Source organism: Opisthocomus hoazin, chromosome 4 (assembly GCF_030867145.1).
Source record: "Opisthocomus hoazin isolate bOpiHoa1 chromosome 4, bOpiHoa1.hap1, whole genome shotgun sequence".
Classification (NCBI taxonomy): Eukaryota; Metazoa; Chordata; class Aves; order Opisthocomiformes; family Opisthocomidae; genus Opisthocomus; species Opisthocomus hoazin.
Genome location: NC_134417.1, coordinates 28,039,604 through 28,052,917, shown reverse-complemented (window position 1 = coordinate 28,052,917; position 13,314 = coordinate 28,039,604). Strand labels below are relative to the sequence as shown.

The 13,314-nt window shown below is 51.6% G+C and overlaps 1 protein-coding gene across 7 annotated transcripts in view; it reads left to right on the top strand.

The window, feature by feature from the left end:
• TIPARP (TCDD inducible poly(ADP-ribose) polymerase) overlaps positions 1–13,314 on the top strand; it is a 44,655-nt gene that overhangs the window by 13,301 nt on the left and 18,040 nt on the right. For 3 of the 7 annotated variants that reach the window (XM_075418424.1, XM_075418423.1, XM_075418422.1), the window contains one exon: positions 6,932–7,932. In XM_075418424.1, coding sequence (XP_075274539.1) covers positions 6,995–7,932 — 938 coding nt within the window. In that variant the 5' untranslated portion in view covers positions 6,932–6,994. Of the gene's footprint in view, positions 1–4,682; positions 4,878–5,385; positions 5,539–5,558; positions 5,775–6,931; positions 7,933–13,314 lie in introns of those variants that run through there. The other 4 variants (XM_075418425.1, XM_075418421.1, XM_075418427.1 and 1 more) reach the window with 4 other exon arrangements.

Below are 13,314 nucleotides of genomic sequence, written 5' to 3'. Positions count from 1 at the left end.
TAGGTGTCCCTCCAGCAACAGCTACCGAATACAGGTGTTGAGTAAACCTTTGCTGCCCTCCTCTCTCTTTCTTTTCTTTAGTGAAAACCTGCTTGCATTATTTCACCTTCCCATAAACACGCTTCTCTTTTCACTTTTGAAAAGAACCAATTAAAATTACCAGTCTTAGTATTAAGAGGGAGGACAGAAATATGCACATAAAATAAAAATTACAAATATTTAATTATGCAACTTTTAAGGGAGAAAAAAGACGTCAGTACAGAATAGGTTGGCACATCGTATTATGAAAAGTGGACTATTGCAAAAGTCTAATAGGTACGGAAGAGTTAGTGCATCTTGATAACAGGGTGAACTGATCAGAGATTCTCTTTTCCCATCTGTTAACTTGTTTAAAATGTCTGCACCGTTGACATCTCTTTTCGCCGGATACTTACCTCGCCTGACTTGCTGGCACATGTCCATGTCAGAACAAGGGTAGGGCTTGAAACAGTATTTGGAAGTGATTAGCATTTGTCATCAAGCATTGGTATGGAAAAGAACTATCTCTTTGGTTAATGTTAAAGCATTACAGTAAAAATGTAGCCACAAAGATGAATTCCTGAGTTTCATATTGATTTCTGTAATAAATGGACATCTTTTGCTCCGTGCATTAATAGATAGATTGCTCAGATTTGCTCAGTACATTAACAGGTTGATTGTTCTTCCACTGCTAAATCAAATTCAGAGGTTTAGTATTTTTACCAAAATAAAGGCGGTATAACTTTGTAGTCTGTTCCTTACTGCAAATAATGATAACGATTTAGTAGTGTGAGAATAACAACTTTCATTCCTTTTTCTTACCTGCAGCGTCCGTGTCTGCTCTATGTAGCAAAGACAGAGGCATCTGCATCTCTGTGTTCTCCTCTTTGAAGCACCGAGCAGCTGAGCCGATGTGCCAAGTGCTGCTGCGCAAGTCAAGGGACTGTGTCCTCTTCCAGTTGTCACTGGCTTGTTGCTTAACCTCGGATACGTCTCATTTGGTATTCTTGCTTAATTGTTACAGCAGACAATTAAGATGAAGAACATATTAATATAATTATATTACATTATAATATTAAGATAAAATCCTGGAACTGTAGATTTCAGTATTTTATGTAGTAATAATACGTGCTGATTTCTTTACTTGTATGTAGTGGAAAAAACAGTGCTAAAAAGAAAATTTAAAAAACAAGTAAAATGTTACATAGTGATTGATTAAATTGGAGAAATGATAGAGGAGTTTTTGGAGGAAACTCGTGTCCTACTGAGTCAGCGTCATTCTCTTCTTGATTTGCTGTGTAAGGTGAGGTGGATTATTTTAGACACATGGAGTATACACACACAGTAGCACCGAGGTTCCTCACAAGAGGAGTTTTTCTGATGCCTTGAAATCAGTGGAGACCACCTAAGAGCAGCGTGACACGTGCTCTCAAAATGAGTTCACTTCCAAGCGGTACAACTTCCTGCAAGCATGAGTTTGTTGTGCAACTTCTGTATTGAGCAGCAAGATCTCCGAATGAGAGCAGTGGTTTTGGGATTATCTGACTGTCAGTTGCATGAATTACCGTACTGTCGATGAGAAGTAATCTGGCAGTAGTGATGGGTTTGCACGATAACCCTGAATCACCTTGTCAGGAAAGCCTGCCTTAGGTGCTGTGGAGGGGTGCGTGCCACATACCCCCACATAACATCCTGCCTTGTCTTTGCAGGAGTTTCAATGTTCACCTGCTCCGCGACTGAGAAAACGAAAATGTAAACGTGTCAAAGGTTTCGGACAGTTGACTCAACTAGATAGCGCGGTTTAGAAAGATACCCTGAGGGCAGGGAAGTATTTTTGGCTTCATTAACTTCTTTTCCTGGTTACAAAGAATCAGGAGAAAAAGGTTATAAAACACGTTGGTCTATATACTGCATTGGTTTTGCTCCCCGAAATGTCAACCCACAAATGTCCCCCAACCTGCATCTGCAGGGATTCTTAGTCTTTAACTTCCCCGTGCCCGCTGCTCGCCACCGCCAACAGTTTTCCCTCCGATTCGACGGCGGAAGGTCTTTTAACGTAGCTCAGCTTTACCTTTACGTGAGGAGAACCATAGCTTTTTCCCCATGGGCTACTGCAGGTGGGCACATCTAGCGTGACCAAGGCCCTCTTTTTCCAACTTTCCTTCAGGAGCCTTCACTTTCCCGTGAAAAGTAAGCTGCGGGCAGTTTCTGATTGCGTCTTCCGCAGCGTGTACCTTAGAGGGAGTGCTGCGTTAGAGCAGCCGAACAAAGGTCGTGAAGAGGCAGTTTGCAAGGCAGAGGCATCCTGAGAAGCTGCGAAATATAGCTGTGGAAAAGGTTAGACTTTGATTTCTGGGTGTCTGTAGGAATTGGGTTATACCAGAACCTTCTTACCATTGCTGGATTTTAAAATGGTGGCGTGTGCCACTCTGGAGCTCGCTGGGAGGGGGGAAGTTGAGGAAGACAGAGGATGTGGAGCCTAGCAGCTTGCTTTTCTGCAGGATTGTCTGGCAGGAATACGTGGAGCTAAAGTCGGAGCTTGTGGCTGTGACTGCTCCCTTTTGCTCCTTGCTGAAAAGGCAGAGAGCAAGAGTCTGCGCAAGGCAGCGCTGGGGTGCGCGGGCTTCAGGGGAGCGGAGGAGGTGCAGCACCGCCTCGTCCCCAGCGTCCTCCCGCTTCCCACCACCCTTGGTTGACTTCGCTTCGTATAAAACATCAGAAGAGGACAGTTAACCTTCCTGTCATGGCGTGGGTTTTAAGAAGTGAAGAACATTCATTGTGCAAGGACTGAGGTCGAAAAGGAGGTCTTGTTTCCGTCACTAGAAAAAATGTGTTGGAGCCCGAGAACTTTTTTTTTTTAGCGTGAACGTTTAAGTCCAAGACATTTCCCTTCTTTCATCAGGAAGTGAGTGCAGTGTGCATACTGATTATTCCATTATTTGCAAGTCAGAACTGTAAATTGCTGCATTCACTCTGATGCAGCTTACCATCTGAAAGAAGTAATTAAAGCTTTCTTTCTCTTGCTGAAGATTTAAACATGTATTTAAAAATGAGATCATACTGTCACGGTGGTCATAGTTTCTTTATATATTTGTGTGGGGAAGCCTCAGAAGTGGGCGTACGATCTGCTGGTGTGCCGTGATGTATTTCCTTTAATTATACATTTGTTTTGAGAAAGATGGTTATTCCAGGCCTCCGTCTTTCCTCAGTCGCATCCTCACAGTCCCCCTGCAGTGGGAGTTGTGCGTACCTTAGCGTGTAGTTCAGCCATATGGGCTACTTATTTATATCTCATGCGTGAAATAAGCTATTCCAAACAGATAATTTCTGTGCTGGTAATGGAAGATAAATGCAAGCGTGTGTACAGTTCTGTGTCACTAAATGAGGGTATGACGCACCGCCCGTCGCCGTGCTGGGTGAAGCTCTTGTTTTGTCGAGTCCAGACAGCGTGTCAGCCTCTGCCTGTCTGACGTTTCAGACACTCAAGAGCTCAATTAATTTACAGATGGTAATTTGTTTTCAGCTCCTGGAGCTGTGGATGCCTTCTTTACTTGGCCTCTGCTGCGCCGTTCTACCAGAAGCCAGCTCCAGCTGCACAGAGCTCAGTTTTTGTCATTTGTTGGTAGAAATGGCACGTTCTCATCCCTGCATTATCAACGCAGCTGCGCCGTGTTTTCGAAACGCGCCGTAGAGCTTGTGCCATCTTAAAATGGCAGCGTCTTTCCAGCTGCCTGGGTTTTCTCTATACGTAACTTTGGCACAAGGGAAGCAGACTGGCTTTATTTATAAGGAAAATAACAACACAACTTATATAATAGGTGTTCCATCAACATGAATTTTACCTTCTGAAGCTATTTACCTCTTTGGGAGTTATTTCATCTGGCCAGGTTGGTGCTGCAGGGGCACCCAGTCCCGGTGGTGCGGCCGGAGGGACACATCGCGGGCCGGTTGCCGCAGAGACGCCGGCGTGCCAGTCACCAGGGAAGCATCCCCGGCCCCGTGCACGGACACACGCCCAGCGACCGGCCAAACGGTGACGGCACATGGGCAGGAGAAGGTCAGCCGTGCTCTTAACGAATTCCACCGCATAAACAAACAGTAACTTCTTGTAATTCGTTCTGTTTGCTGCACTTCATGCTTTCCTTTTCGGAGTGTGTCACGGGCCGTAACTAGCACCGGCCCAAATCCCGGCAGCCCCCTGCGAGCCGTGGAGGTACAGAAAATGAGTCACGGTGACTTCGTTCCGGCACGGCCTTCTGCTTTGCTTCTTACTCATTAATTAGCACTCGCTGAGTAACTTCCACGCTGCGGCTCGGCGCCGCTGGGAAGGCGGGAGCGCTGCCTTCGCCTGCAGCTCGCACGGTTTGGTCCAGCCTGCTGCGTGACTGCCGACCTGCCGGGCCCCTCGTTGCGTGTCTGCACACCCGCACAGCCCCACGCTCACGCCCCCGCACAGCCACACCCCCGCACCGCTGGCCTGGCGGGGCTCCGGGGGCGAACCGCAGCGCTGGACGCCTGGTAAAGGAGACGGGACAGGGATTTCGTGGCGCGGGGGGTGGGGGGGGCCTGGCCGCCAGCCCTGCGTGGGGTAACGGGGCGGGCTGCGGGGCGGGGCGGGGCGGAGCGGCCGGCCCCGGAGCCCCTCCCCGGGCCGCGGGGCTGCCCGCCGAGCGCTGCCGGGCTGCGGCACTTAAAACCGCGGAGGGGGAAGATGTGAGGAGCAGAGGGAGCTGCGGGCGGGCAGGGCAGGACGGGGCGGCGGGCCCGGCGCCGCTGCTCCCCCCGCCGTCTCCCGCTCACCCCCGGGACGTTGCTGCCGTGCGGAGGTGGAAGCCGGCGGGCCGGGCAGGTGATTTATGGTGGGTTTAACCCGCTGGGGGGGGGGGGGGGCTGGGGCGCGCTGGGGCGCGCTGGGGCCGGGCCTGCGCGGGGACCCCGCCGGGGAACGGAGCCGGGGGGGGAGGGGGGGTCCGGTCCCGCCGTTCGCGCTGCTGTCGGGGCCCCGGCTCGGTGTTTGCAGCCGAGGACGGGGGGGGGGGGGGCCGGCGGGCTCCCCCCGAGAGCTCCTCCCCGGCGGCAGGGACCGAGGAACCCGGCTCCGCTTCACGCCGTGTCTCGGTGCCAGCGGCCGCGTTGGGCTCGGACGTGCTGAAACGACAAATTCTGCGGGGTTGGGCTCTCGGCTGCTGAAGCGACAAATTCCGCCGCGCTCCGTTCCCCCTGCTTCTTGGCGTTAGCTTTCTTGGGGGGTCCGGCTCTATACAGGAAGGCAGTTCTATAAAAATAGCAGCCAAGCGTAAATGATGACCAAGCGAGCGAGAACAGCGTTGAAATAGCACTGAAGGTCTGGCAGAAAATGAGCAGGAGTCGCGTAGTTCGGGAGTCAGCTCCTTGGCGCAGCCGAGGGCTCCTCGGCCGCGGGAGATGCCGGGGCTGCGGACCCGGGCCGATGGGCTGCCGCGTCCGGTTGCCGTCCCAGTTGGGGCTCTTTAAACTTTTGAAGTTACTGTGAAGTTTCAGGTACCATGGGTGGTTTAGCAAGAGAATTGCCTGGTGCGTCTGGGGGAGAATGAGAGAGACACCAGTGATTTTGGAGTTTGACCAGCAAACAAACATCCTGCTTGCTTTAAATTTAATCTAAAAATGGGAAACCGAAGAGGTACAGCTTTGCTCTTTTTCCTGGCGATCCTGACGTGCTGTTTCCCAGGGTAATGCAAAAGCCTGATAAATGAACGTTCCAAAATAAGGAAGACTCGGTGAGAAATTTTCTGGAGCAAATCGTCAGCAGTGAGGAGTTATTGCCAGATTTGATCTGGTTTCCTTGTTTTGAAACGAGGAGTTACTTTGCCTGGAACGCGTTTATCCAGGAAGCAACCCTTAATGCGCTGCGCTCCGAGCTGTGGGGCTACGTGCGGGGAGGTGGAAGAGGGTTTAATTAAATGTAATCAAAGATTACAAGATTCCTGATTGAAAGGTGTAGAGCTTGCTTTCCGGTGACGTTTGAGACGTGCTATTTATTTGAACTCTAGAAGAAAGTCATTTTTGATCTTGCAAATAGTTTGTTTCTTTTTTTTTTTCTCCCCTCTGTTGCTGGGTGACTGGCCCTGCTTTGTTTTCTTCATTGCCTGGTTCCAACGCTTGTTGGCTGGGCGAGGAGGGGCAGAGGAGCGCGGTGTGTCACGACCGGGTGATGGTGTGCGGCCGGGGCGACCGCGGGAGCAGCTGCGTGGAAGCGGGGGGCTGTCTCGCCGGGCGGGAGGAACAGGCTGTAAGCACTTGGACTCCTCTGTCGGCAAACCCGAGGATTAAATCCTCCCCCCCCCCCCCCCCCCCCCGCTGAAGTCAGCGTGAAGTTTGGCGAAGGCGGCGGTTCTGCGACGGTGGGCGCGTGGGATGGGGCGAGGGAAGGCACGGGTGGGTGGCACGGGCGTGTGTGCGTCTGCTGGAAGGAGAAGCTGTGCGCGAGCGTTGAAAGCGCGGTGGGAACGTTCAGGGCGGCACGTCTGCAAACGCTGCTGTTCTCGGGTCTGTGCGTGAGGGGGGCGTGAAAATGAACAACACAGCGCTCGCTTTTGCAGAACAGAATGAACTCCAGTGCTGTTTATTATTAAACGCCATCGCGAGGAGGAGGGCGTCAGACCGTCCCCCTTTCCTGCCCCCCCTCCGGGGACCGTGCGTGCGTGCCTGAGTGTCTCCGCGATTTCGTGTGTGAGAGGATGAGGAGTGTGTGTTTGGGATTAATTAGCCGGAGGTTAGCTGCTTTCATGCTTTACGTGCCTAGGGGCTACCCGCAGTCACTGAGAGGGGAGGAGTTTGCTGTTGCTGGCTCGAAATCCTCTCCAGGGGTGATCTTGTTCGTGTCAACCATGAGCAATTAGAGAGATTAACTGTCTTGTTTTCCTTTCTGCCCTAGATTGATTCTTGGGAGGCTCTGGGACGTTTGAAAGTGCTCTGGAGAGAGCGAAGTCTGTGTCTGATGGACACCGAACCGGAGCCCGCCTGTGTTGTGCAGCAGGCTCCCTGCCCAGGCATGAAGCGCCCACCTGCCGAGGACTTCCCTCCGCAGATGAGACTGGCTGAGAAGATACCGCCGGTGAAGCCGTGCTTCAAGAAGAAGCAGCAAGCGCAGAAGAGACTGGACACGGAAACTCTGCGGGCTTTGCGGCCAATCTTTACCAGTTTGCTGGGGGCTGGGACCTTGGATAGGGTCTTTGTGCCCCGAGGCCAAGGCGGCGGTCATAGCGATTTATGTGAACCTGCTGTGAAAAAGACTCTGGAACTCGGTGCTGCTTGCCCCCAGCCAGAAAGCAGCGTGACTGTGCTGGTGCCGACAGCCCCGGATGTGCAGAGCCCATTGCCAGGAGCTCGTCCTTCCTCTGGGCATCCCGAGCAGGCTGGCCAGTCAGGAGAGCAAGGCTTGTCACCAGAAGCTGTTCCTGAAACCGCTGCTGATGACAGGAATGAATCATTCCGGGATCACCCTTTGCACCCAGCTGCCAGCGATGGGGCAGCTTGTCCTTTGTTCCCAGGCAAGATTCTGGAGAGCTACACATCTGGCTTATTCCAAGAGAGCAGCTGTCCGACGCAGTACGGTTTGAACGCAAGCAATAAATTCAGTGCTGGGATATTCCAGGACAAAAGCGAAGAAGCTTCTCTCGACCTGGTATTTGAGCTCTTGAACCAGCTGCAGTATCACACCCATCAGGAAGACGGCATAGAAATCTGTGTGGATTTTCTCCAGGGCACTTGTGTTTATGGCAGCGACTGCCCCAAACATCACACGGTCTTGCCTTACCATTGGCAAGTGAGAAGGACAGCAACCCAGAGCTGGCAAAGCGTGACCAATGATTCCCAGGAGCACCTGGAAAGACTGTACTGCAACCCTGACAACGACAGGATCAAGGTGAAATCCCGGTAGGTACCCGAGTCTGCTCCTGTACTAGCGAGGGCGCGAGACTGAGCAGCGGGGCAGAAGTGTAGCAGGAGGCGTGTTTCTTTTCTCCTGCTGTTTTGTATGTGAGTGATTCGCAGACCCTGTGGTGATGTTACCTGAAAAATATCTAACAAGTGTACCACAACGGAGAATTCTCGCACACTGTTTAGAAGCTAATGGGATCCTGGGGTGCATTCAGAGGAGCGTGGCCAGCAGGTCGAGGGAGGTTCTCCTCCCCCTCTGCTCTGCCCTAGTGAGGCCCCATCTGCAGTGCTGTGTCCAGTTCTGGGCTCCCCAGTTCAAGAAAGATGAAGACTGGACTGGGGAGAGTCCAGCGGAGGGCTACGAGGATGAGGAGGGGACTGGAGCATCTCCCCTACGAGGAAAGGCTGAGGGAGCTGGGCTTGTTCAGCCTGGAGAAGAGAAGGCTGAGAGGGGACCTTAGAAATGCCTCTAAATATCTGCAGGGTGGGTGTCAGGAGGACGGGGCCAGACTCTTTCCAGTGGTGCCCAGCGACAGGACAAGGGGAATGGGCACAAACTGAAGCAGAGGAAGCTCCAGCTGAACATGAGGAAGAACTTCTTCCCTCTGAGGGTGACAGAGCCCTGGCCCAGGCTGCCCAGGGAGGCTGTGGAGTCTCCTTCTCTGGAGATATTCCAGCCCTGCCTGGACGCGGTGCTGTGCAGCCTGCTCTGGGTGACCCTGCTTGGGCAGGGGGTAGGGCTGGGTGACCCACAGAGGTCTCTTCTGACCCCCACCATTCTGTGATTCTGTGAACTGCTGTTCAGCATCTGGGAAGTGTGCTTTGAACTGAAGGACTTTGAAGTGTGTGAAATAAGAAGACTTCAGTTCTGTCGAAGCAGAGAGCGTCGGCAGAGCCTGTTGTGTGACGCTGTGCTTGTTCTTGCCGTTCCTAATGAGCCTTTTCTCCGTGTTAGAAAAAGCAGCGGCAGGAACAAGCCTTTGCTGCAACTGACAGAGGCGTGATGCAGGGGCTGCGAGTCCGGGCCGGCTCTGTGCGCTCCTGGCACAGTGTTCATAGTTACGTCCTGAGCAACTGGAATCGGATAGGTGCTCTGTTCAGAGCTTTGGCTGGTGATTTCACGTAGTTGCTAGGACACGGTGGTTTCAGCTAATGCACTATGAGCAGCCCGAGCAGTACCTTCAGAAATGCTGATCGTCTCTTGAAGCTGTCATCTGACGATGTTAAACCATTTGTTAGAAGTTACTGTTTCCCATATACATCGCAGTGTTTGTCCACTCATCTTCTGAAATTAGAAAACAGCTTTTAAGTTCTTCTGGCTGTATTATTGATTTAGCCTTGATCCTGCACCCTGAGAGCTAAAACAAAACTTCTCCAACTTTTCTAATGCGGGTTCCATTTTGAGTAGTAGTGGGGAGTGCTGGTGTTTACGAGTTGATCAGCTCTGTGGAGTCCGTGCTCGCGTGAGTGTAGGGCGTAGGCTGCTCGCTCTTTTTTTTTTTTTTTTTCTCTAGAGGAAGCATATGATGCAAATTTCTTGTATCTTATCTGCCCTGCCATGATCTGTGAGCCCAGTGCGGCTCATTCTAGTCCCAGTCAGTTCAAAGCGACGCTGCTGCCGTTGTGCAGTTGTGACTTCAAACGGCCTTTGCCGTCCGATTCCTTGTGGGTTGGTTCTCGCTGCCTCTTCTGCCTTCCCCTTCCATCTGCCCCTTCCTCCCTAATGTTTTATTTTTATTTGCTCTGCTGACATTTCTCATTAGGCTTCAGAGACCCAATCTAGTGCTGAAAGTCAGTGCGAGTCTTCACTTTCACCCAGCTGGATGCTGGGCTAGGCACTAAAACTCAGGCCTGTGAATTCATCCTTTTTACTGAAGGCTATATCAGAATATAGATACCGCACACTGAAAATGAAAGTGAAGTAGGAAATGAGAATTATATGTAAGAGGGAATAACCATATTTTATAGAATTGCCGTGAAAAAATGTGCCAGTCTGTAACTGCATAGCAGATAAAATTTGCTGTATTTTACAGCAAACTTTCATTTTTTCCGAGTATTTAAAATGATTTCTGAAAACAAAACAGCAAATGTAGAAGTAAGACAAGCCCATGCAAATAATTGAAGTTTGAGCTCTGTGCAAATGAACAAAAAGTTTTCTTTTTGAAGCCTGTGTCGCAGAATCTGTCGCTACACATGTGATCTGCGTGTTCTACATGATGGCGTTAAGAGTGATTAATTTTAAAAGAAACAATGCTGCGTAATTGCTTAGTCATCGCCGGGCTGTCGGAAGGGCTGCGCAGCGCTGCTGGCCGCTCCGCTTCCCTTGCAGGTTGCCAGTCTGGTGGGGGTTTGGGTCTCCGGGGACGCAGTTTCTGTCCGTCTGAACCGGCCGGGAGGAAGCTCGGCGGGTGCGTTGCCAGACACACGGCGTTGCGTTGCCGTGAGCGGAGTCGGAGACGCAGCGCGATGTCGGAACGCGCAGGCGTGCTGGCTCTGCGGCCGCTCCGGCCGTCGGCCCGGAGCTCTGCTGCCCAGGCGCAGGCAGATGCTCGGAGGACAAACTAGGCTTCATCTTGTGGAGCTGAGCTGGCTGCCCAGTGAGTGTCTGCCTAGCTGGTTTCTTCGGGTGGAAGGAGTCTACTGGGACTAAAATTATTTCAAACTTCAGTATTTCCTAACTAAATTCCATTTTGAGCTGCTGGTTCCGTAGCCTGTACTCTTCTTCTTTCTCTTAAAAGGAAGGAAGGAAGGATCTTTGAGATCTTTGTGAGGATCTTTGATGCAGTCGGTCCTACAAAATCATGCCCCAGTGCAGGGCTGGATGACCTCTGTAAATTTAAAATACACGCTTGCCACGGAGTGACCAATTGGCAAGTTGGGTAACTCTTGTATGTGTTTCATGCCTTGGGGGAGCTTCGTGTTTGTGGAGAAGTATCAGTGAGAACCTGGGAGTGAAACTTGTTGTGAGACTGGAGCTTCTGATTTCAAACATTGAATGTGGTATGCCTTAAAACTTAGTCTTAACGTGGTTTTGAATTAGGTTTTGAAGCAGGGGAGAGATGCTTTACTATGGTTTCTTCTTACGTGCCATTGCCTTGTGTCAGCAGAACCTGGCAGACCTTCAGTGACGGGCTGTTGGCCCTCGGTGTGACTCCTCAGGGGGTTCGCCGTGGTCGCAGCAGCGTGGCTTCCCTTGCCTTCCCGGGCGATGTTGTGTCTCCCGGCAACAAGGTGCAGATAGCAGCGTGTTGAACCTTGCCGAGAGGCTCACAGACGTGCTGGGACAGCTCATCGGTCGCATGGTGACCGCATTATTTGGCTAAAGCTATTAATCTCTTGTGGTCAGACTAGCTTTACAGGCCTCTCTATGCAGATTGCAGGCAACAAGGAAATGTCTGTTCAGCAGTTTGCGTGTCCAAGGAGGCCGTGCGGAAGCCAGCCTGGCAACCAGTGGGTGGCAGTTGTTTATTCTGCATAGTTTTAAAGGCAGTTTATATGGCATAATAAGTAATCATGGCAGTCTGCGTGCAGAATGTTGCCGTTGTGCGCTGCTCCAAGAAAGCTGGGCCGTTCAAGAAAGCGATGGGCCATTGGCCCAACTAGAGAATGAGCTCGAAATTCAAATAAGACGTTCTTCAAGTAGGTATCTATGCAAATCTGTCTTCATCTCAATAACATGGAGATGAGTAATGTGAAATATGCATTCAGTTGTTGGTGTTCACCTAAGGGAACATGATCTTAAAGCAGGAGAAGCAGTCAACCTTGTTTAATTCCTGCTTTGCAATATGCCTGCCTCAGATGCTCGTTGCAGTTTGGCATCAAACTGAATATAAAACTTTATCATAAATTGTTTATATGTTTGCTTTCTGAACTCTATCAAGTATTTGGAGCCGAATACTGAGCTATCTAAACGCATGGGGGAATGTGAACCGAAGCAGGTTAAAATACATAGAAGTGCTCTGTTTTCCTCATACGTGTGAGGAGAGGCCCTGGAGAAGCTCCAGCGTGCAGGGGAGTGTTGGAGAGCGCGATGCCGAGTGCTGCTTTCCAGCCCGGGGGCACCCAAGGTGGGGTGCCGGGAGGTGCTCTTCAGGAAGGGGCAGCGCTTGGCGCAGAGCTGAGCTGCTCTCCCCGCACATACCCGTCCCATCACGTGGATGGTGCTTTCCAAAAGGAGCAGTGTTGTACATGAGGATTGCTTTCAAACAACTCTGAGGTTCCTGACCCATCGGTTCCTCCTCTTTGACTGAAACGTCCACTCCTGCTGTTGGCAGGGAGACGTGCCCGTGTGCCGTGGGAATGGCAGCGGCGGTTCAGCTGCCTGTACCCCGGCATGTCCCAACTCACATCAAACAACAGCTTCTCGTAGTTGCTTCCTTTTTTTTCCCCTGTAATTTCTGTAGGTTTTATGAAATGGCTTCTTCTAGCTAGAATGGAAGGGCCAAAATGCGTGGCTCCAGGCGGGGAGAAGCAGGTGGGCTTCCAGCGGTATGTATTCTGCCTGGGAGCAGGTGCTCATTCCTCGGTGTAGGGGTGTGGATCTTGGATGGTCGGAGCAAACACTGTGTGTTCCCTGACGGGTGATCAGTGGGCGTGTGGACGGACCTGGGCAGGAAAGGCAAGGACAAAAAGAAATGTAAAGGAACCTAGGTTTCCTGTGTTCACAGAATCACACAGAATCCCAGCATGTTCGGGGTTGGAAGGGACCTCTGTGGGTCACCCAGCCCAACACCCTGCCGAAGCAGGGTCACCCAGAGCAGGCTGCACAGCACCGCATCCAGGCGGGGCTGGAATATCTCCAGAGAAGGAGACTCCACAGCCTCCCTGGGCAGCCTGGGCCAGGGCTCCGTCACCCTCAGAGGGAAGAAGTTCTTCCTCGTGTTCAGCTGGAGCTTCCTCTGCTTCACTTTGTGCCCGTTGCCCCTTGCCCTGTCGCTAGGATAATTACGTTTCTCTGGTGCTGTCAGAATATGCTTCTGATTTTTAAATCCTGCGGAGCGCGGTGGAAGCATTTCAGTTGTTCGGGGACTGCTGCGTGTCCTCTGACCGATGGTGGCGTTAAATTTGGGAAGTTCTGGTTGTGATCTGCGCAGCTGACGCAGCGTGCGAGGCAGCTCGTGTGTTACTGGTAACGCCGGGGAGGAGAAGACAGCTGAGATGGGCCCTGCCTGGCGATTCGGTGCGCGGTGTTCCTCGCGTATGCACAGCTGAGTGGCTTTCAGCTTCTTTTAATTCCTTGCTAGAAGGAATGCAAGACAGAGCCTCTGAAAAGCATGTGAAGTGGTTGGAGAAGTGTTTGCCTTGCGCTTTATAATGGTACGCTGCAGTGAATTCCTGTTTGCTCCGTGCCATGGTAGCGTTTACACATGAAATGAGACG